Source organism: Hevea brasiliensis, chromosome 16, assembly GCF_030052815.1.
Source record: "Hevea brasiliensis isolate MT/VB/25A 57/8 chromosome 16, ASM3005281v1, whole genome shotgun sequence".
NCBI lineage: Eukaryota > Viridiplantae > Streptophyta > Magnoliopsida > Malpighiales > Euphorbiaceae > Hevea > Hevea brasiliensis.
The window spans coordinates 70,080,579-70,101,748 of record NC_079508.1 but is presented as its reverse complement, the minus strand read 5'-3'; the positions used below and the strand labels follow the sequence as shown (position 1 = coordinate 70,101,748).

The 21,170-nt window shown below is 38.4% G+C and overlaps 1 protein-coding gene and 1 pseudogene across 1 annotated transcript; both read right to left on the bottom strand.

Annotated features, from left to right (window-relative positions):
• Nucleotides 1-21,170, bottom strand: part of LOC131174714 (uncharacterized) — an 83,270-nt pseudogene that overhangs the window by 1,224 nt on the left and 60,876 nt on the right.
• Nucleotides 7,632-11,468, bottom strand: LOC110664118 (aluminum-activated malate transporter 9). Its single transcript, XM_058138251.1, has 6 exons — nt 10,990-11,468; nt 10,698-10,838; nt 10,332-10,601; nt 10,006-10,145; nt 9,757-9,909; nt 7,632-8,613 (listed from the first exon to the last, which is right to left on the bottom strand). The coding sequence occupies exons 1-6, from the start codon at nt 11,282-11,284 to the stop codon at nt 7,978-7,980; spliced, it is 1,635 nt and encodes a 544-aa protein (XP_057994234.1). The 5' UTR covers nt 11,285-11,468; the 3' UTR covers nt 7,632-7,977.

The window sequence follows — 21,170 nt, the reverse complement described above, 5'->3', positions numbered from 1 at the left end:
CAGTGTATAGTGTGCCTCTTACATGATTTCATTTCTGAGATTGTCCACATCGGGCACACATATCCTAGAACCCTGTACTAGGGCGCCATCATTGGCAAATCCAAACTCACCACCTTCACCTTGTTGTACTCTTTCTATGATTTTCATCAATTGTTGGTCTCTGTGCTGGGAAACTCTAACTCTGTCTCGCAAGTCTGGCCTCACTGAAAAATGAGCCAATAATACCCCCTCATCAGAAAGATCTAGCATTAAACCTTGATCCATTAACTCATGTACTTCCTGAATCAACGGTCTTTTCTCTGCTGAAATGTGCGCCAAACTGCCAGAAGATTTTCTGCTCAAAGCATCTGCTACTACATTAGCCTTCCCAGGGTGGTACTGGATAGTGCAATCATAATCTTTCAGAAGCTCCATCCATCTCCTCTGTCTCAAGTTTAAATCCCTCTGTTGGAAGATGTACTTCAAACTCTTGTGGTCGGTGTATATCTCGCACACTTCACCATACAGGTAGTGTCTCCAGATTTTTAGTGCAAAGACTACAGCCGCCATTTCCAAATCATGGGTGGGGTAGTTCTGCTCATGCCTCTTCAGCTGTCTTGAAGTATAAGCCACTACTTTTCCATTCTGCATCAAAACACACCCTAGGCCAATTCTGGAGGCGTCACAGTACACGGTGTATCCTTCACCACTCATAGGTAGTGTCAACACAGGGGCAGTGGTTAGACACTCCTTAAGCTTCTGGAAGCTCTTCTCACAGTTATCTGTCCAAATGAATGGAACATTCTTTCGAGTTAACTTAGTTAGGGGAGCCGCTATCCTGGAAAAATCTTGCACAAAATGCCTATAGTAGCCAGCTAGACCTAGAAAACTTCTCACCTCAGTGACTGTTGTAGGCCTAAGCCAATCAGTTACAGCTTCAATTTTCTTGGGATCCACTTGAATACCTTCACTAGAAACCACGTGTCTCAAGAATGAGATGCTTTCTAGCCAAAATTCGCATTTCGAAAATTTGGCATACAGCTGGTGCTCCCTCAAAGTCTGCAACGCCATCCTCAAGTGCCACACGTGTTCTTCCTCGGTCCGAGAGTATACCAAAATGTCATCTATGAATACGATGATAAAACGGTCCAAAAATGGCTTGAACACCCTGTTCATCAAGTCCATGAAGGCTGCTGGTGCATTAGTGAGTCCAAAAGACATCACCAAGAACTCATAATGACCATATCTTGTCCTGAATGCCGTTTTGGACACGTCCTCATTCCTGATTCTCAACTGATGGTAGCCTGATCGCAGGTCTATCTTGGAAAAGAATCTAGCCCCTTGAAGCTGATCAAACAGATCGTCGATCCGAGGAAGTGGATACTTGTTCTTCACAGTCACCTTGTTCACCGTGCGTAGTCAATACACAACCTCACTGACCCATCCTTTTTTCTCACGAATAGAACAGGAGCGCCCCAAGGAGAAGTGCTCGGACGTATGAAACCTTTGTCCAATAGCTCCTGTAGTTGCTCCTTTAACTCTTTCAATTCAGCTGGGGCCATCCTGTAAGGTGGCATTGATATGGGGCTTATACCCGGAACAACATCAATGCAGAACTCTATTCCCCTTTCTGGTGGCAACCCTGGAAGCTCTTCAGGGAAGACATCCATGAATTCTCTGACAACAGGAACATTTTCCATGTTGACACCTTCTACAGATGTATCTCTCACCAATGCCAAATACCCTTGGCATCCACGCCTCAACATTTTTCTAGCACTAATTGCTAACATCAAGTTATATGGAGCCACGCTCCTGTCACCATCAAAGCTAAACTCTTCCACACCAGGTATGTGGAAATGCACCTTTTTGTTCCTGCAGTCTAAAGTGGCATAATGAGTTGCCAACCAGTCCATTCCCAAAATTACATCAAAATCAATCACTGGTAGAGGAACCAAGTCTGCTGGGAGGATCTTTCCATCCACCACTACTGGGCTACCCGGAAAAACCATATCTACATCTATGTTGTCACTAAGTGGGGTAGCTACCGACAAAGGACATTCTAAGGTTGTAGGGTTTCTACCCAACCTCATGGCAAACACAGGGGAGACAAATGAGTGCGTAGCACCCGGATCTATCAAAACACGAGCCTCATAGGAACAGACCAGAAGAATACCTACCACAACTGCATTTGAAGCTTGAGCATCCTGGTGGGTCAGGGTGAAAACCCGAGCTTGACCCCTACCCTGAGTGGCAGAACCACGATCGACTTCTACCTCTGACCGCCTCCAAATCCACGCCCCCTTGTCCTCGGCCACATTGGCCCAGGCCACTGCCATCTTTGAAGCACCGGGTACAACTGACGAGGAACATTTGCAACAGAACCCTGTGACCCCATCTGTGGCTCACTAAACACGGGGCATTCCCTAGCAAAGTGACCTGGTTGGCCACACCTGAAGCATACTCCTAAACCCATCATACAAGGTCCTAAATGTCCTCTTTCACACTGTGTACAAGGTGCCAAGGAGGATCCTGAACCAGATCCAGAACTGCTGTACCCCGAATTGTGACCACTGCTGGATCCGTACCCTGGTCTGAACTCTTGGGATTTGTGTCTAAAACCACTCCTCTTATTCCTGCTTCTTCCTCTGTAAATAGTCTGGCCACCACTATCTGTAGTACCCATGTGGGGAACACCTGAAGAACCCTCTGCTCTGTTTTTCTTTGCTCTTCTGCTGTCATCCACAGCATAGCTAATCTCTATCTGTCTGGCTCGATCAACCACCACATCAAAAGACTGATCTGACATCATGGCCAGGTTTGCATACCTCCTGTCAAGCCCCTTTAGGAATCTCTTCTCCTTCATAGTTTCTGTAACTACTGCTGTAGGGGCATACCTGCTCAACTCAAGAAATTCTGTAGCATATTCATCTACAGACCTGCCATTCTGTCTTAAGGCCTCAAAGGCCCACTGCTTTTGATCCCTGAAGCTTTCTGGCACAAACCGATTAATGAACAGTTCCACAAACTGAGTCCACGACAAACCCTCTATCCGAGGTAATATGTAGTCATTCATCCACTGTCTAGGCATAGGCCCCATGACATGCTGCATACACTCTACAAGTCTTCTATCAGTCAACTGCAACTCTGTTCCTGCCTGTCTGCAGGAATCCAAAAACCGATATGCATCGTCTGACACATCATAAGTACCAGGCACTAACTTCTTGAAATTTATTATCTGTTTGTAAGGTTCCCCTCTTGGTGCGGTGGACTGCTGCTGCTGTGGAGGGTGGACTATATATTGTGCTATCATATCGATGGTTCTCTGCAACCCAGCTAGAGTAGCTGCCATGGGGTCCATGGGAACCTGTGCCATGAAAGACTGATCCTGAACTGTTGGCAGCTGCTCTTCTACTTGAGCAGCTCTAGGCCTCCTACCCCGCTTCCTCGGGGCAGGCGCCTCATCCTGTGCTGACACCTCGTCAGGCACATCTGGTTCTGGTGCAGTGGCAGCTCTCCTGCTTCTACGCATTTTCCTGAAATTCAGCAGCATTAGCCCACAAAATTCAAAACTGCACATTACATAGCTCTATAGACTCATATTTACACACAATATATGAAGCAGAAACTAGAAGCAAAGATGATAATGCAAGACGAATGTGGACCCTATTTTTCCGCATGTGACTCCTAGTAGACTCTTCCCAACACTTTAGATGAACATTCCCTATGAATCTGGAGCCTAAGCTCTGATACCACATTTGTCACGACCCAACCTATGGGCCGGACCGGTACTAGGACCTGGGCCAGCGTAAAGCCCCCGAGACCCGTAGTAAGCCTAACTATTCACTTAACCCAACTCTAAGGCCCATTTGGGCCCAATTTCAAGAAATCAACCGGACAGAGTCCGGCCATAAAATGGACCTACTAACGGGGAGTTTTTGACTCACCCGACCTGTAAACACAGTAAATACTCAATTGGGGAGCTCAGCTCACCCTCCACATACTCATCAGCATAAAAATAAATGGGAGCTTAGCTCCCTCATCCAATCCATCAAACATGCATAGAATATTAAGTTTACAGGTCCAAAATAATAATTTAGTTTACAGACCCATATCAAATAAACATTTCTAACACATGCAAAAATTCTAGAAATTTATCGAATTACACAAGCATGAATAAATAACCTGCGAGGGAGAAAGCAGGTTAACCTCAAAAATATCCTCCTGTGGCCTGGAAAAATATTGAACAGGAGTGAGCGTTCGACTCAGAAAGTAAAATATCAATTTTAACCATAATCTCTATAACTATCTAAAACTAATGCACCCTGTAGAGTGAAATGCAACATCAGCAATAAATCCACATCATAACAGCAAAAAGGTAATTTGGAGCACTCACGCACCCAGCAATATCAATCATATATATATGGGAGCTGATCCCCTATACAGCTCTCTTAATTCCAACTGTGCCAGCGAAGAACTCAGCTCGGACTTCCACTTAATAACCAAATCGGGGTCCCAGCGAAGAACTCAAGCCGTGTCTACCCCGAAGGACCGGGTCCCAGCGAAGATCTCAAGCCGTGTCTACCCATCCTATCCATAGTCCACACCACATCACACGCACGCCAACGCACGCACACTGCTCCAAATTACCACAACAACATACATGGCACTTTCACAGTTATGAATGCAACATAAATCGTGCCTAAAGTTTATCTACATAGATATATGCATATAAGTGATGCATGGGCATGCTTGAACATATAATAATAGTGAAATTACAATTAAAATTAATATTTTACTCACAGACTTGACAACGGTCACTGTGGCGGCTGGGCGGAGGAAGAAGGCTGTCCCGGCTCACCTGACAATTACATTACAATTATTTAATACAAATGACTCAATACAATTCAAGAAAAGACCAAATACGTCCTAAGTCGTGCCGAAAATCCGGCAGAGTCTCCCCTATACCTAGGACCTACCCAACCTGCAAAAGGGCTCAAAACACACTTCTATATTCACAACCCATATATCCACAACTCAATCTCATCACACAGCCCCTCCTGGGCCCATCAAATCAATCATCCATCACAATATGTAAAATTTCAATTTAGTCCTTATAATTGATCATTTTTGCAAAAACTACCCAAACAAACTCTAAAAATTCTAAAACTTTGCTCTGCGGTCCTTAGCAATATTACTAGTCTATAGCAAAAAGAATCATAATTTTCCGAGTTACCACGAATATTTTATGGATTTTTAATCCTATTTAAGCACTAGAAAATTACGAAAAAGCAAGATTCGGGTTTACCTTTGCCGATTCCGACTTTGGGAACGCGCTCGGGATGTCTGACAATGGGGGGTAGCCAAAACCTCGGTCCAATTCGGAGACTTTTCCGGTAACGGGTCTATCTGGCCGGAAATTCACAGACCCGGATAACTATCGAATTTCCGCAAATTGAGGATACCTACAAGAAGCCCACAACACGGGGGTTAGTACATAAATTTTTTAGAATTTTCTAAGCTCATTTAATGTTCAGAAAAATACTGCGAAGTTCCGTGGGACCCATCGAGAAACGGTATTGGAAAATTTTGAAATTTATATCCCCGCGAAGCTCTCGACGAGTGGAGCGCTCTGGTACTCTCGGTTTTCTCGTGGGGTTCACGGTTTGCGAGAAATCTAGCCCGAAAGTCAAAATGGGCTAAAACTTCCCGGGCAAAAATTGGACAAACTACTCGATGGATTTCGGTGTTCTTGGTGTCTATGGAAAGCTCTCGACGAGTAGATAAGTCTAGACACAAGACTCGGTCCGATTGGTGGCCGAATCGGCCGGATTTTAGTCGGGAAGGCGAATGATCGTACCGAAGGCCCCTTCCGAGCCGCTTTCCGGCGTTCCAGCGGCGCCACCATGGGGAGGGTCGAGGCGCGGCGAAGTGGGATGGTAAGGGAGGCGGCGGCAAGGCAAGGGGAGGAGGGAGGAGAGAGAAGGGGAGGAGGAGAAACGCGCGCGGGAGAGGAAGAAAAATGAAGAAGAAGGCCGGTCTGATTCGATCGGTCCGATCCGATCCGGTTCGATTCGGTCGGTTCGATTCAAAATATAAAATTTTAAATTTTTACTCTGCCTCGGGATCGAAAACGAGGTCCAAAAATTTCAAAAAAATTTCAGAAAACTCAGAAAAATTCGTAGACTCCAAATATATTTTTAGTTTTGCCACGTGGTCTTTAAATTAATTTTTAAAAATCATCAAAGTTTATATTTTCGGAAAATCGAACCTGATTTTTAAAATCCGAAAAATCTCAAATAATTTCTTAAAATTTAAATAAAATAAAAATATTAATAATACTCATAAAATAATAAAATTTAAAATTTTGGGGTGTTACAGGTGGGAAAGATGATTCCAAGTTATTAAAATCGAAAAAATTACTATTTATTATCTGTATTTTAATAAAATTAATTATTTGATCTGAATATTTTAAAAAATATATTATTTTATTTTTATATTTTATTTTATTTTAATCAAATTATTATTTAATTTATCTATTCTAATAAAATTAATTAATTAATTTTTATATTTTAAAAAATATATTAATTAGTCGTATAATTTAATTTCATTAAATATTTAGTCCTAAATACTTTTTATACAACCTTAAATATTTAGTATTAAATACTTTTTATATATAAACTATTCTAATTTTTTTCCATTTACTCTTTCTTACATTCTCTTATTTTTTTCTCTTTCATTTTCTTTGTATTCGCACATTTCTTCTCTTATTCTCACTCATTTATCTTTTAATAAAAAGATATAAAAAAGTTAATTAATTCCCTTAAATTTCTAAGTAATTAAAAAAATATATTTTTCATTAAAGAAAATATAAAAAAATTAAATGAAAATACTTAACAATCTAAAAAGATGTAAATTTAAATTTAATTTTCACATATCAAAATTTTTATGTTTATTTAAGAATATGTTTTACTAAATAACTAATTTTTTTAAAACAAAAACATTAAATAATAATTTAACTCACATTCACTAATGAAAAATTCAATAAATAAGTTAAATAGCTTAAAAAAATATTAATTAATTAATATATTTTTTAAAATACAAAATTAAATAATAATTTTTCCTATTAACAATGAGCTTTTCCGATGGATGAAGTATTTATTTTTTATACATCATTAAGCTTTCGACTAACAGACGCTTGTTTCCCTCAAATCTTGAATGTGAAGATCTTGTTTTGCCTTCATTCAATATATGCAGCGTGGAATTTCGACAAATAGGGAGGATATCCGTTATACAAAGAAAGAGGTAAACGTCTCCTTGTATGGGATAAATCCAAAACTTCCAAGTTAGTCATACCTTGTATTCTAATATTAGGAATGACTCCATGACATTTCTCTTGGATTTTGCTTTAAGAATTGTTGGAACTGGGACTTTCCTACTTCACTCTTTCTGTCACAACATGCATGGTTTAAGGGCGAACAGTTCCCTGATATCAAGTTAGTATTTCTAAATGCTCTGACTGCAGAAAGTATTTTCTGCCAAAAATCTTGGGTCTTCTTTTCTTCTATTGTTTCTTTCCACCAAATCAAAACCGAAGTTAAATAACTTGGACCAGTCAGTTGGTCAGCAAACTGGGGAAGTTAACTAATTCTCACTTTTATTTTCCTTTTCTTGCATTTAATTTTTGAGATGAAATTATGGTCAATAGGATTGTGTTACTACCACCCAAATTGCACAATCTGATTTTAATTGTAATTATAATCAAGAAACAGGATTATTGGCATCAATCCCAAGTTCCCTTTCAACTTCCCCTGTGGATCAACAAATAATTATGCCTGATTTAGATCGTCTTTAATCTTAAGAACTTCGATTAATTTCAGTTATTGGAATTTTATTTTCAGGTGATTACAATCCCTTTTTCCCTTGCTCGATTTTTTTTTTCAGTAGTGTGTCTTGTACATCAGTATCATATCAAAATCTGTATATGCAGACATCTTTCTTCTATACACTCTCATGCTTGAATTTGGCCATCTTTGAAAGCTCATCAACTGCTTCAACCAAGTGATCAAGCCTAGCAACAAACTCAATGAGTAGGGAAGTAAATGTGGCAAGTGACAGTGCTGCAGTGCTCTCTAATGCCCTCATTCTGGGCAGAAAGTCCACAGCAAGACCTCCCTCTTCTTCAAAAGCATCCACTTCCCTTGATGGCCATGAATACAGCCTCCTTGATTGCTTTCTCATCATCTCATGGTAAGAGTCCACGGATTGTTCTAGTGGAATAGTCCCTGAAGGTGTGGATTGGTTTAATGGATCTGAATTCTTTGCTAAGCTATTGCTGTCTAGCTCAGGCAATTGATTTGAGAGGTCATACGGGTTGGTCGAAAGTGTATGAGACAGCTTGGGGAATGGTTTGGAAGAGTTGTCAGTAGGCTCAAAATTAGATATAAGGAGGTAAGAGTGCATGTCTATGGCACGTTGTAATCGCTCAGTTGAGATGTGAACCTTCTTTAATAGTGAGGTTTTGAGACTTTGCTTCATATCACTAATGTCTTTTCCCAAGTTCCTTACTAGTTCTGCAGCCTGGGTTGCTGCGTCCTGAATTTCTAACTGGAATGTGACTCGGAGGTTGTAAGGTGCCTACAAAAGATCAGGAGAGCATTCAAATGAATCAACATGTTTAAAATGTTTAAATTACGTGTGTTAGTAAAGTGTTTACAGATTATTTTCTTGTCCTTCGTATTTGGATTTTCTTAATTTCCGATGCTATTTAGAAACTACAGATTCCACTGCTTACTACGTTTGTTCACTAACTTGACAGAATTGGCTTAGCCAGAATGTAACAACAAAACGTGGAGAAAACACGCTCAATGATTCAAAGTCAGCTTCCATACGTGAGGGAAAAAGCAGTTTCTCCCATTGAGTCAACTGCTTTGATTCTGAAAACCATGAAATATCTATTTTCCAACATGGCTTGCAACAACTCTGCTTTCTCAGTACACTAGCAATTTTCATGTAGTTCGCAACTCTATATGTTTATAGAAATGGTTTGCAACTCTATGTGTTTATAGAAATGGTTCTTACATCATATAAGCATACAAATATGTGCAACATAGATGAATGCTAAAGGTTCACTATATAGACAATACTGCAGTACTAAAATTTCTGTTCTGGATTTGTTTCCTGCTCTTTGCATTCTCATCAATTCTTTGCATTTGTTTCTATTGCAGGAAGTCTCGTGCACTGAGAAACGAACTTTTTTTTTTTCCAATTTGTAGATAATTTTGGGAGCTCCATATATACATGAGGATACAAACTTCGTATGATCAGATGGGGCTCCCAAATGTAGTGGAAAGATTTGCTATGAACCAAGCTATTAGAATAGTTGTTTGTTTGTTATTGTGGCAACACTGCACTGATACGAGACAAGGAATAAAGATAAAAAAATGTTAGCACCTAGCACTCAGTGAGTCAATATTCGTGTGCCATCCACCCCTTAATGGAAGCCAGGCGAAAGAACAAATGCTACGTAAAATTCTTTAATGGTTTGGTTCACAGTGCCAATTCCCTTTTTAAGTATTCTATTGTTATAAGAAATCTCACAAAGGGAAAAACTATGGAAGATTCCTCAGTTCCCAGCATAATTAGGTGCAATTAGGATCTGATTCTGTTAAAGAGGAAAGGTGAATATCTCCTTTGATAATATGTACTTAACTTGAGCATTGTTGAAGTTGCTCTCTGAACACACACGGAGATATTGAAGGGAAGGTTGGGGTAAAATACCTGAATCTCAGAGTGCAGGACTCCATGAAGTGCCATAACCTCATAAGCACAGTATCGTAGAACTGCTCCAACCTTAACATACTCTGTCCATGGACATGGATAGAAAACGTGTCGAAACCTGCCATGTGGTGGCTCCCATTTTGCTGCATTAGCCTTTCAAATAAAACCAGCAAACCATAATTAATTTTGAAATTGCAATCTCTAGTTTTGGAAAAAAGGAAAGTTGCAAATAAACGTATAAATATCTACCCATGATTCGAGTTTCACAGAGGAATTTAGGGTACTTCTACATTTCCTGTAAGCAGGCTCATCTGGAAACTGATCCATTACAGTCTTGGAGAACTCTGGATGATCCAACCCATCACCTTCTAAGTATTTCTTCACACATTCTAAAAGCATGGAAATGCATATTTTGATATCAGTTACTATATGACTGTACCTATATATCTTCAATTCAATTTTTATGTTTGTTTTTGATACCACTGCTTCCCAACCCAACTATTCTCCAGCACTTTGGTCACAATTTTGGTTATATCTGTAGACAGAGATTGCAAAGTTATATTAAATTATGTTACCTTCAAGAGAGTCGGCAACCGAGTTAAAGCTGCTGACTAGCTCCTCATGCAATAGCTCCCCAGCCCATATAGGAAAAACCAACACATTCACTAGGACTGCTACAAACCCTCCAATGGCAATAGAGTATAGCCGATCCATTGCAGTCTTAATTGGATTCCCCATTCGATAACCGGAGACTATGATCAAGCAGTAGGTAAAGAGTATGACCTTGAATCCATACTCATATGGAACAAGTGATGGCCATAATTTCATGAAAGATGTAATAGCCCCTGCATAAGATATTGCATATAGATATAACTTTCCTTTAGTATGCTAAAAAGTTTCATTTATTTTTCGCTTATATTCTTGAATTTTAGAAGCTATACCAACGAGAAAGATGCTAATTCCCAGTATAATAGGCTCTGCAACCCTGCCACAAAGTAGAGCTAACTGACCAACTGCAATAGCCAAAATCCCTGCAAGCAAGCTCCCAAGTGCTCGGTTGAATCCTCGATTGAAAGTTGCACCTAAAGAAATTTACAGCATATTAGCTTTTAGTTTCTTCCATATGCATATATCAATTCTAAGCACGGACATACTGACATTGCATTTATATGTAAGCCTACAAACATAAACATGAATATGAATGTGGTACATAAGAGTAATGCTTATACACACCAACTGTATATTCAAACATGATGGCAACTGTGAGGATGGACCAGATGATATTGGTGCCAAATATATCATAAGGTGCTTGGAATAGTATAAGCAAAGACACAAGAAGAACAGAAAGCCCCACTTTGAAAGAGAATGTTACTCTCTTGCTATCTTCTTTGGCAAATTCCCACACCTTCCAAATACAAGCCTCATAGGAAAATCCTCCAATTCCAGCATTCTTTTCCGTTTCTTGCTGCTTAGCTTTGGTAGCCATTGGTGGAATGTTGATCTCAAAGCTACCCTTTTTGCCATTCATTCTCCAATCAAGTATTATTGGATCTTTTAAATCTTTCAGCTTATCTTGCTTCGAGTTTGCCGTATTGTTAAATGATGTTAAATTGCTTTTTTTGAACTACGTTTTCCAACTCTTGAAGAAAGGGAGTTTTCCGGTGAGGATGATGAACTAATGAGAAGAGTTGATGTGGTTCAATGTGGGATGTGTATGTGTAGGGCCTTGTAATTTAAAGAGGAAAGGCTGAAGCTAAAATGTAGGTACAACTAGGGGAAGAAAGTGTCCGGTTAGAATATGTCTGTAGAAAAGAAGAATATAAATATGACAATAATAGAAGAGTGGATGGAACTAAACAACATAGCATAATAAAGATGCTTAACTCAATAATGCTGCATCGATAGAGAATTAGAATATAAAATTGCATGGCCATGCAATTTTCAGTCTCTACGTTTTGCTCTTTCGAAATATCTTAGTAGCAGTAGTGGCAACATATCAGTAACTGCAACAACAATAGTGTTAAATGTATCTCTGAGCTTGAGTAAGGTCTTAAGTTGGAGTTAATTTTTTTTTTTCAAGTAATAGTGATTCACATGGGAAAAGACCAATCAAGAGGTATTTTGTTAAATGCATAGGCTAGGTGTAAATATACTTGGCCCTTTTTTTTTTCCTTCGTTCTTATTTAAAAGAATTTTCACTGTCGTTTGCTTATGGCTTTTTCTTCTAATTTATATGAAGTTTACTTAAAGTTACCCCAAATGGGTAACAGAACATAAATAAACTATTGAAAAGGCAGCTGTTAGCTACCACTTATTTTGTATTTATTTAGGGCATTTGTTTAGGAATTTTTGTGTGCATATTTGTTCTTACCTTTTGTTGTATGATTCTGATACAATTTTGATGGTTTAGCTTGATTAGGAACCTATTTGTTAGCTGTAATTTTTTATATATATCTTTGATTTCTAGGGCAATAAAAGATCAGAATTCTTATTCCAAAATTTCTTAGTTCTTTTACATGGTATCAGAGCCATGGCTGATGAAAAAAAAAATGAGAGTTCTGGATCAGGAAAGAAAACTTCTAGTTCTTACACACTGAATTCGACTGACAACCCAGGTAACTTTATTACCCAAGTTAAGTTTAGTTAAAGGACGAGAATTACGAAGAATGGGCGCGAGCTATCCGGACTGCATTGTGGGCCAAAAAGAAATATGGTTTTATTGATGGATCTGTTAAGCAACCAGCAGATGACTCACTGGAACTCGAAGATTGGTGGACGGTTAACTCTATGCTGGTTTCTTGGGTGTTTAACACCATTGAACCGACGCTTCGCTCGACCATCTCTCACATGGAGAACGTAAAGGATCCGTGGGAGGATATTAAACAGAGGTTCTTGATTGGGAATGGTCCACGAATACAGCAACTGAGATCGGATCTGTCGAATTGTAGGCAGGAAGATCAACCGATTGTGTCCTATTTCGAAAGACTCAAAACGTTATGGGATGAAATAAACAACTATGATCAGATACCAGTGTGTATCTGTGCAGGCTGTAGATGCAATCTTATCATTGAATTGGAAAGAAAGCGTGAAGAAGAGAGAGTTCATCAGTTTTTGATGGGTTGGATGAAAAAGGATACGGAACAGTGCGCTCTAATATTTTGAGCACTGAACCCTTGCCCAATTTGAATTGTGCCTATGGTTGTTCAGCAAGAGCGGGTGCGAACTATGACACGAACCAAGGAAGAAAGAGGCAATCCTATGAGTTTTGCAATTCGAGCAGGAAGTCGAAATTCAGGGAGGGATAAAGACAAATCCTCAATTTGTTCTAATTGCAACCGAGAGGGACATGATGCTAAAAGTTGTTTCCAGCTGATAGGTTATCTAGAATGGTGGGGTAATAGACCACGTGGAACTTCTGCTGGACGAGGAGGTGGTCAAAAGCGTGTCAATTGAGCAGGACGTACCAAGGAAGGAGTTGCTCGTGCCAATGCCACACAAGTAATTGGAGTTGATGGTGGGCGTGGAATTGTGACAGATTCAGATCGAAAGGGTCTTAGTGGATTAAATGAAGAGCAGTGGGCTGCTTTGCTGGGCATGTTGAATTCTTATCAGAATGGTGGTAATGAGAGGCTGACAGGTACGTAGAGGATATTTCATTGGATTATTGACACAGGAGCTTCCCATCATATGACAGGAACGTTGGCATTTTTGAGTGAATTGCGTGACATTGTGCCATGCTTAATCGGGTTACCTAATGGAGAAAAGACCTTGGCGGTGAAAGAAGGAACTGTGTTGCTTGGAGGAGACTTAAAGTTGCAACGAGTCCTTTATGCGCCAAATTTGAATTGCAATCTGATCTCTGTATCACAACTACTTAAAGATTCAAATTTGGTTAATCAACTCACTAACAAAATTTGTGTTGTACAGGACCTAAATTCGAGGAACCTGATTGGAGTTGTAACACCCCCGTTTGCATAGCCTGGTAGATTTCACTGTTCCGGTGACCGGTGTCGGTCCGGACAATTAAGGAGATTAGAGCCACACTTAAGACAACTTGAGAAGCCATAAACACAAATAATTAGTAATGTTCAATTAGTTAACTATAAATAAGAAAAACAGAATATAAGAAGTTAAACGAGCCGAGAGTCACAGCGATGGGTGACCTCCTCAGAAACGACTGCGAAGTCGTTTTAAACTCAAATTTCGAACCGTAAAAAGTGACGCCGCGGTCCTTAGGACCCTTATGAACACAGTGAAAAAGAGAAAATCACGAAAAAGAACTGTTAAATCAGTCAAATAATTAGGTCAGGGAGCTGGAAGAAATATGGAATTATTTGCAAACCGGGATGAACCGGCGAGGGGTAATTTGGTCAATTGACCCCGAGAGCTGACTCCTGACCTAACTGTCAAATAAAATCGGAGAAAAGAAAATTTTGGAATCGAGAATTAAATTAAAGAACTAATAAAAAAAAAAGATAGAAAAGTCAAAGGTGATGACATCATGAATAATGTCAATAAGAAATTAATTAAGTTATTTATTAAATGGGATTTTGTGGTCTTCCATCAACTAAAATAAATTAAGAAAAGAAAAAAATTAACAACAAAAAGTCATCTTCATCTTCTCAAAAATGTCACTCTCTTCTCTCCCTCACAAAACCACCATGAAAGCTCATTTTTGAGCTTGAAAAACTAAAATCCAACCATACAAAATTGTCCTACCATAACTAGACCTTGTTTGGGCAACTAAGAAAGAAGATTCAAGGAAAAGAAAGAAGAAAAATTTGAAGAAAATGAGGAAGAAAATTCTGCTCAAGGTTTAGTACTATAAACTTCAATTTGTTTTGTTTAATTAGTGTTAGTGTGGCATCAAAAGCTTGTAAATAAACTTGAAATGAAACAAACATGGGAGAAGGACTAAACTGAAATTTCGGCCAGCCTAAAGAGAGTATGGATTGCATGAATTTAATGGGTTTGAATGAGTTTAGGAACCCTACTTAGTTGATTGATTATAGTTTAAAGTTTTGAATTTAGTTAATTGCACAATTTAAGTGAATTAGGGTTTGGAGGCTAGGGTTTGTGAACCAAATTTTGGAGAAATGCATAAATGATGACCTTGGTCTATTGTGAGATGAAAAATGGTCAATAATGACCAAAAGGAAATGTGTGGGAATTGTTGGAATGAAAACCAAATTCGTAGGTCTAATGGTCATGCTGCTGGCAACATGACTAAACCCACTTTGAAGGACCAAAACTCAAATTTTATAAGCCCAATTGATATACCACTAATTGGAGATGAAAATAGACATAAAATAGCACAATTTTCATTAAGGAACCATAGCCAAAAACTGACTAACACTTGGTGAACAAATTGACCAAAGTGAAATGAGAGCAGCATCGCCATCAAGATTAAATCGACCAAATGAACAGACTGTTCATTTGGTCATAACTCGAGTTAGGAAGGTCAAAATGACCTGAAATTTTACCAGCAATTAGATATGATATAGACCTAAAACTTTCATGAAGAACACCAACCCAAATTAGGCCATTAACCCATTCAAATTATTGAGCAAAGTTGAGTTTCCAAACCTGCGATTCTGCAGAATTCTATTTGAGCAGTAATGTTTGAAGGGCTATAACTCTCTCTAGGAAACTCATATTTAGGTGATTCTTGAATCGATGGAAACCTAAGACATAGTAGAACATTTCGTATGAAGAAATTTAGACCAAATTATGAACTTAACTTGATCAAATTACTGAACAAATTTGGACCAAAAATCTGCCAGACCCAAAATACCAGTATGAACAGTGCACGTGAATAGTAAATTTAGTTTGGCTATAACTTGAGTTAAAAAACTCCGATTGAGGTGATCCAAAAATGAGAATACACTTAAGACAATAAGGAACATTTTCTATGAAGGAAGTTTTATCAAATTCCAACAGTAGATCGACCAATGGAACAGTGCAACTTCAGAGCACCAAAACCGAAAATTGGCAATTTTGCCAAAATGATCTAAGCTTTGAGAAAATGACCAAAACCAACAAGTTTAATGATCAAAATGTGGTATGTGGGTGAAGTTGGAGTTCCCATACCTATTAAGCCTTAGAAAGTCAACTATTTGACTTGAATAGTACAGTGAATAGTAACCCAAAACACAAAAATTTCGAGAACGTCGAATTTAACACGTTAGAACTAAGTAAATATGAAGTTAAATTTATTTTGGATTTGTGTTAAGTTCTAGTACTGAAACATTGTAAAATTGTGTGTTTCAGTTGAAAAGAATATCGGGAAGGAACCCGAGGAACCGAGTCGAGGCTAAGAGGCGACTCGCTTGAGGTTTGTGCACAACATCACCATGTTTTAAAGTTATTGATAAAGTGAATGAAATATGTATTTTACATTTGCTTCGAATTGTTAAAAATTTATTTGTGACATTATTTATGATGTTTTGACTTAAATTGTTGAAAGTTATTGTGTATATTTGAAATGAAAATGTTTAGCAAATTGTTAAGATAAGTTTTGAAACCACAGTGTCATGATCATATATTTGAACACCTCACTAGCATGACTAGTGGGGGTAATTAGTTTCGAATTTTGATTCCTTCTCTGGAGAAGTGTTGAGGTGTGCAAGTAGAAGAGGATGTGAATGGATATCCATATATTTGAGCTAGCTAGCCTTGTGATATGATTTCTCTTTAGCCTCTGGCTATTGAGATTCTATTTGTTTCGAATGGCATGATCTAACTGTGGGTTTTATAAAATGTGTTTTGATACTTTGAAATGAACCTGATTTGCATTAAAATCTCATAATTTATGTTTTTGTGTTTAATGCTCATGTTTAGTCAAATTTTTGAATAAATGTCATTTAAGTTTTGCATAAAGATTATTTTAGTATGTTGTGCACCACTGAGTCCTAGTACTCAGCGATAGCTTCTATTGCTGTCGCAGATATAGAGACTAGAAGAGCAGCAGACTGAGCTGCTGAGGTGTGAGGAGCATCAGCTTAAAGTTTTCGGGTATAATTTATACCCCAATTGTAAATACTTCTTTTGATGTATATATTGCACATAAATGTATGGACATGTAAAAATGGGTCTTGAGCAGCTTGTACAAAAATTTGTATGAAGTTTGTAATAAAGTTTAGTTGTATTTCTTTTGATGTAAATTTTGTAAGAATGTATATAAATTGTGTTGTCACTAATGAAATGTATTGCTAGTATGTTGAGAAATTTATTGAGTTTGATTGTGAAATTTGAAGTAGTGGTTGAGAAAATTTTTAGAAATGCTTTTTACAGGTATTTGAAGAACGGTTTTCTCAAAATACAGAGGAAACTCTGTCAAAATTTTTATAGAATTTGCGGAAAACTAAAATGGACCAATATATTAACTAGTTTTAATTTCAACTAAATGTTTTAAGTACTTACTAGAAAATGCTCACCACTTATCAAAAATAAGAAAATTGTTTTAAAATCCCTTGTAGGGTACTTAATGTGTTATCAGTAGGTGAAGTTCGATAGTTCATTAGATATTCTACGGGATCATGTTATGCCTTACAGAGGAGTAAGGTGTGACAGGAGCGGGTGAGCAACGCGGGAGGCTGTACTTTCTCAAGGGAGTGGCATCGGTACATGCTTGCAAGGTAACTAATGCGAGGTCTTTTGAGCTTTGGCATAAGAGAATGGCTCATCCTTCTTATAAGGTGGTAGAGTTAATTCCAGAAGCTGGTAGAATAGTTAAGAAGACTAATAAAACTTGTGAAGTTTGTTTCAGAGCAAAGCAAACAAGAGAGATTTTCTTTTCTAGTGACAATAAAGCTGATGGTTGTTTTGAATTGATACATTGTGATTTGTGGGGACCTTATAGAGTCCCAACTTCTTGTGGAGCAATTTACTTCTTAACAATTGTTGATGATTACTCTTGTGCTATTTGGATATATTTGCTGAATGGAAAACAAGAAGTAGTTTATGTTCTTAAGAAATTTGTTGTGATGGTTAAACGCCAATTTGAAAAAAATGTGAAAATTGTCAGAAGTGATAACGAAAGTGAATTTATGTGCTTAAAAGAATATTTTGATGAACAAGGGATGTTGCATCAGACTTCCTGTGTAGGAACACCTCAACAAAATGGCCGAGTGGAAAGAAAACATCGTCATATTCTTAATGTGGCAAGAGCCTTGCGTTTTCAAGCAAATTTATCCATAGAATTTTGGGGAGAATGTGTACTTGAAGCCGGGTATTTGATTAATAGAACTCCATCTATGTTATTAAATGGTAAAATCCCATATGAGATGCTCTTTGGGAAAGTACCTTCTTACAAACACGTTCGGGTTTTCGGTTGTTTGTGCTATGCGCATAATCTGAATCGGGATAAAGATAAATTTGGTAGTAGAAGTCGTAGGTGTGTTTTTGTTGGGTATCCATTTGAAAAGAAGGGATGGAGATTGTATGATTTGGAAACTAAAGAATACTTTATATCAAAAGACGTGGTATTCGCTGAAACAGAATTTCCATATGCAAATGAGAAAACAATGGGTGATGAACTCATTAAAAATGGAGTTGAGGAGTTGGGTGATGAAGTTGATAGTTTAGAGAACAACTTGGGAAAGGAGCACGATGAAAGTGTGGGTAGAGAAAGTGAGGTGATTCCTGAAACGGAAGAATTGATCCATGAAAACAGTGAGGGAGTGGATAGAGGTGAAGTTGTTGAAGAGCAACTAGGTAGGGGACAAAGGGCCAAGCAACCTAGTGTTCGTTTGAAGGATTATGTGACAAATGCCATCAAAACAAGCCCCTCGGTATGCTCACCTTCCCAATCTAATTCCTCAGGTACGCCTTACTCTATAGCACATTATGTGGGTTATGATAAATTATCTGCACAACACCGATGTTTTTTGGCAGCCATTACTACAGGACATGAACCAAGCTCTTATGCAGAAGCAGTTAAGGATGAATGGTGGAGAGCGACTATGAGAAAAGAAATACAGGCTTTGGAGGATAATGGTACATGGACAGTTGAAAATCTGCTATTTGGGAAGAAAGCAATAGGAAGCAAGTGGGTATACAAAATTAAATACAATTCTGATGGAAGTGTTGAACGATACAAGGCGCGGTTAGTGTTAACTCAACTCAACTCAACTCAACTAAGCCTTTATCCCAAAAATTTGGGGTCGGCTATATGGATTCGCTTTTTCCACTCTGAACGATTTTGGGTTAAATCCTCAGAAATGTGTAATGCTTCTAAGTCATGCTGTACTACTCTCCTCCAAGTCAATTTAGGTCTATCCCTTTTTTTCTTTCTATCCTCTAGCCTAATGTGCTCTACTTGTCTAACCGGAGCCTCCGTATGTCTACGCTTCACATGACCAAACCACCTCAATCTCCCTTCTCTCAACTTATCTTCAATTGGCACCACTCCTACCTTTTCTCTAATACTTTCATTACGGACTTTATCTAGTCTAGTATGGCCACTCATCCGCCTTAACATTCTCATCTCTGCAACTCTTATCTTAGATGCGTAGGACTCTTTCAGTGCCCAACACTCACTACCATATAGTATAGCCGGTCGTATGGTCAGACGGTAAAATTTTTCCTTTAATTTATTGGGAATCTTACGATCACATAAAACTCCCGTGGCACGTCTCCACTTCAACCATCCGGCTTTAATCCTATGACTAACATCCTCCTCACATCCCCCATCTACTTGAAGGACTGAGCCTAGATATTTAAAGTGATTACTTTGGGACAGTGCCACTCCATTCAAACTAACTCCTTCCCTATCACCAGTTTGGCCTTCACTGAACTTGCAATGCATTTATTCTGTCTTCGTTCTACTTAACTTAAAACCCTTTGACTCTAGAGTACTTCTCCAAAGTTCTAGCTTCCTATTGACTCCTTCTCGTGTCTCATCTATCAGAACAATATCATCCGCAAACATCATGCACTAAGGAATACTCTCTTGTATATGTTTCGTCAGTTCATATAAAACTAATGTAAAAAGGTAAGGGCTTATGGCTGATCCTTGGTGTAATCCAATTGAGATCGGAAAATCTCTTGTGTCCCCTCCCACTGTGCGCACAATAGTAGTTGCTCCTTCATACATATCTTTCAATACTTGTTTATACCTAATAGATACCCTCTTTTGTTCTAACGCATTCCATAAGACCTCTCTTGGAACACTATCATAAGCCTTCTCCAAATCAATAAAAACCATGTGTAGATCTTTCTTCCCATCTCTATATTTCTCCATCAAGCTTCTAATGAGAAAGATCGCTTCCATAGTTGAATGACCAGGCATGAAACCAAATTGATTGAGAGAGATAGAAGTATCATGACGTAGTCGATGCTCCACAACTCTCTCCCACAACTTCATAGTATGGCTCATGAGTTTAATTCCCCTATAGTTTGAGCAACTCTGTATGTCTCCCTTATTTTTAAAAATAGGTACTAAAATACTCTTCCTCCATTCATCAGTCATTTTCTTTGAGTTTAGAATCTTATTAAATAATTTAGTTAACCATGCCACTCCCATATCTCCCAAATACTTCCACACTTCAATTGGTATTTCATCGGGTCCACAGGCTTTACCTACTTTCATTCTCTTAAGTGCTTCCTTTACTTCTAAAGATCTAATCCTTCTAGTATAATTTACATTCTTTTCTATTGTTCTATAATCTATATTCACGCTATTTCCATTTTGACTATTATTAAAGAGATCATTAAAATAATTTCTCCATCTTTCTTTAATGTCCTCATCTTTCACCAACACTTTTCCTTCTTTATCCTTAATGCACCTAACTTGATTGAGATCTTGACATTTCCTTTCTATACTCCTTGCTAATCTATAAATATCTTTCTCCCCTTCTTTAGTTCCAAGTTTCTCATATAACTTTTCAAAGGCCTGTGCTCTTGCTTGGCTAACTGCCTTTTTTGCCTCTTTCTTTGCTATCTTGTACTGTTCATATGCCTCATTATTATCACATTTAGGTAATTTCTTATACCATTCCCTTTTTCTCTTCAACGCTTTTGTACTTCCTCATTCCACCACCATCTCTCTTTGAGGGTGGTCCATGTCCTTTAGACTCCCCAAGTACTTTTCTAGCTACTTCTCTAATCTTTGATGCCATCTGTATCCACATATCATTGGCCTCCATATCTAGCTTCCATACTTCGGACTCAAGAAGCTCATTTTTGAACTTCACTTGCTTTACTCCTTTGAACTCCCACCACTTTGTTCGAGCTACACTATTTCTTCTGACCTTACTTGAATTGTTCCTAAACTTGACATCCAAGACTACCAACCTATGTTGACTTGTTAAAGCTTCTCCTGGAATGACCTTGCAATCCTTGCATAGAGCTCTATTTGTCTTCCTAGTTAAGAGGAAGTCGATTTGGCTTCTATGTTGCCCACTTTTGAAAGT

Coding starts and splice junctions, on each gene's coding strand:
- LOC110664118 (XM_058138251.1), bottom strand. CDS start 11,284: ATGAATGGCAAAAAGGGTAGCTTTGAGATCAACATTCCACCAATGGCT. Junction 10,839..10,989: donor CATGTTTGAATATACAGTTG/GTGTGTATAAGC, acceptor AAATTTCTTTAG/GTGCAACTTTCAATCGAGGA. Junction 9,910..10,005: donor CTGTGAAACTCGAATCATGG/GTAGATATTTAT, acceptor TTTATTTGAAAG/GCTAATGCAGCAAAATGGGA.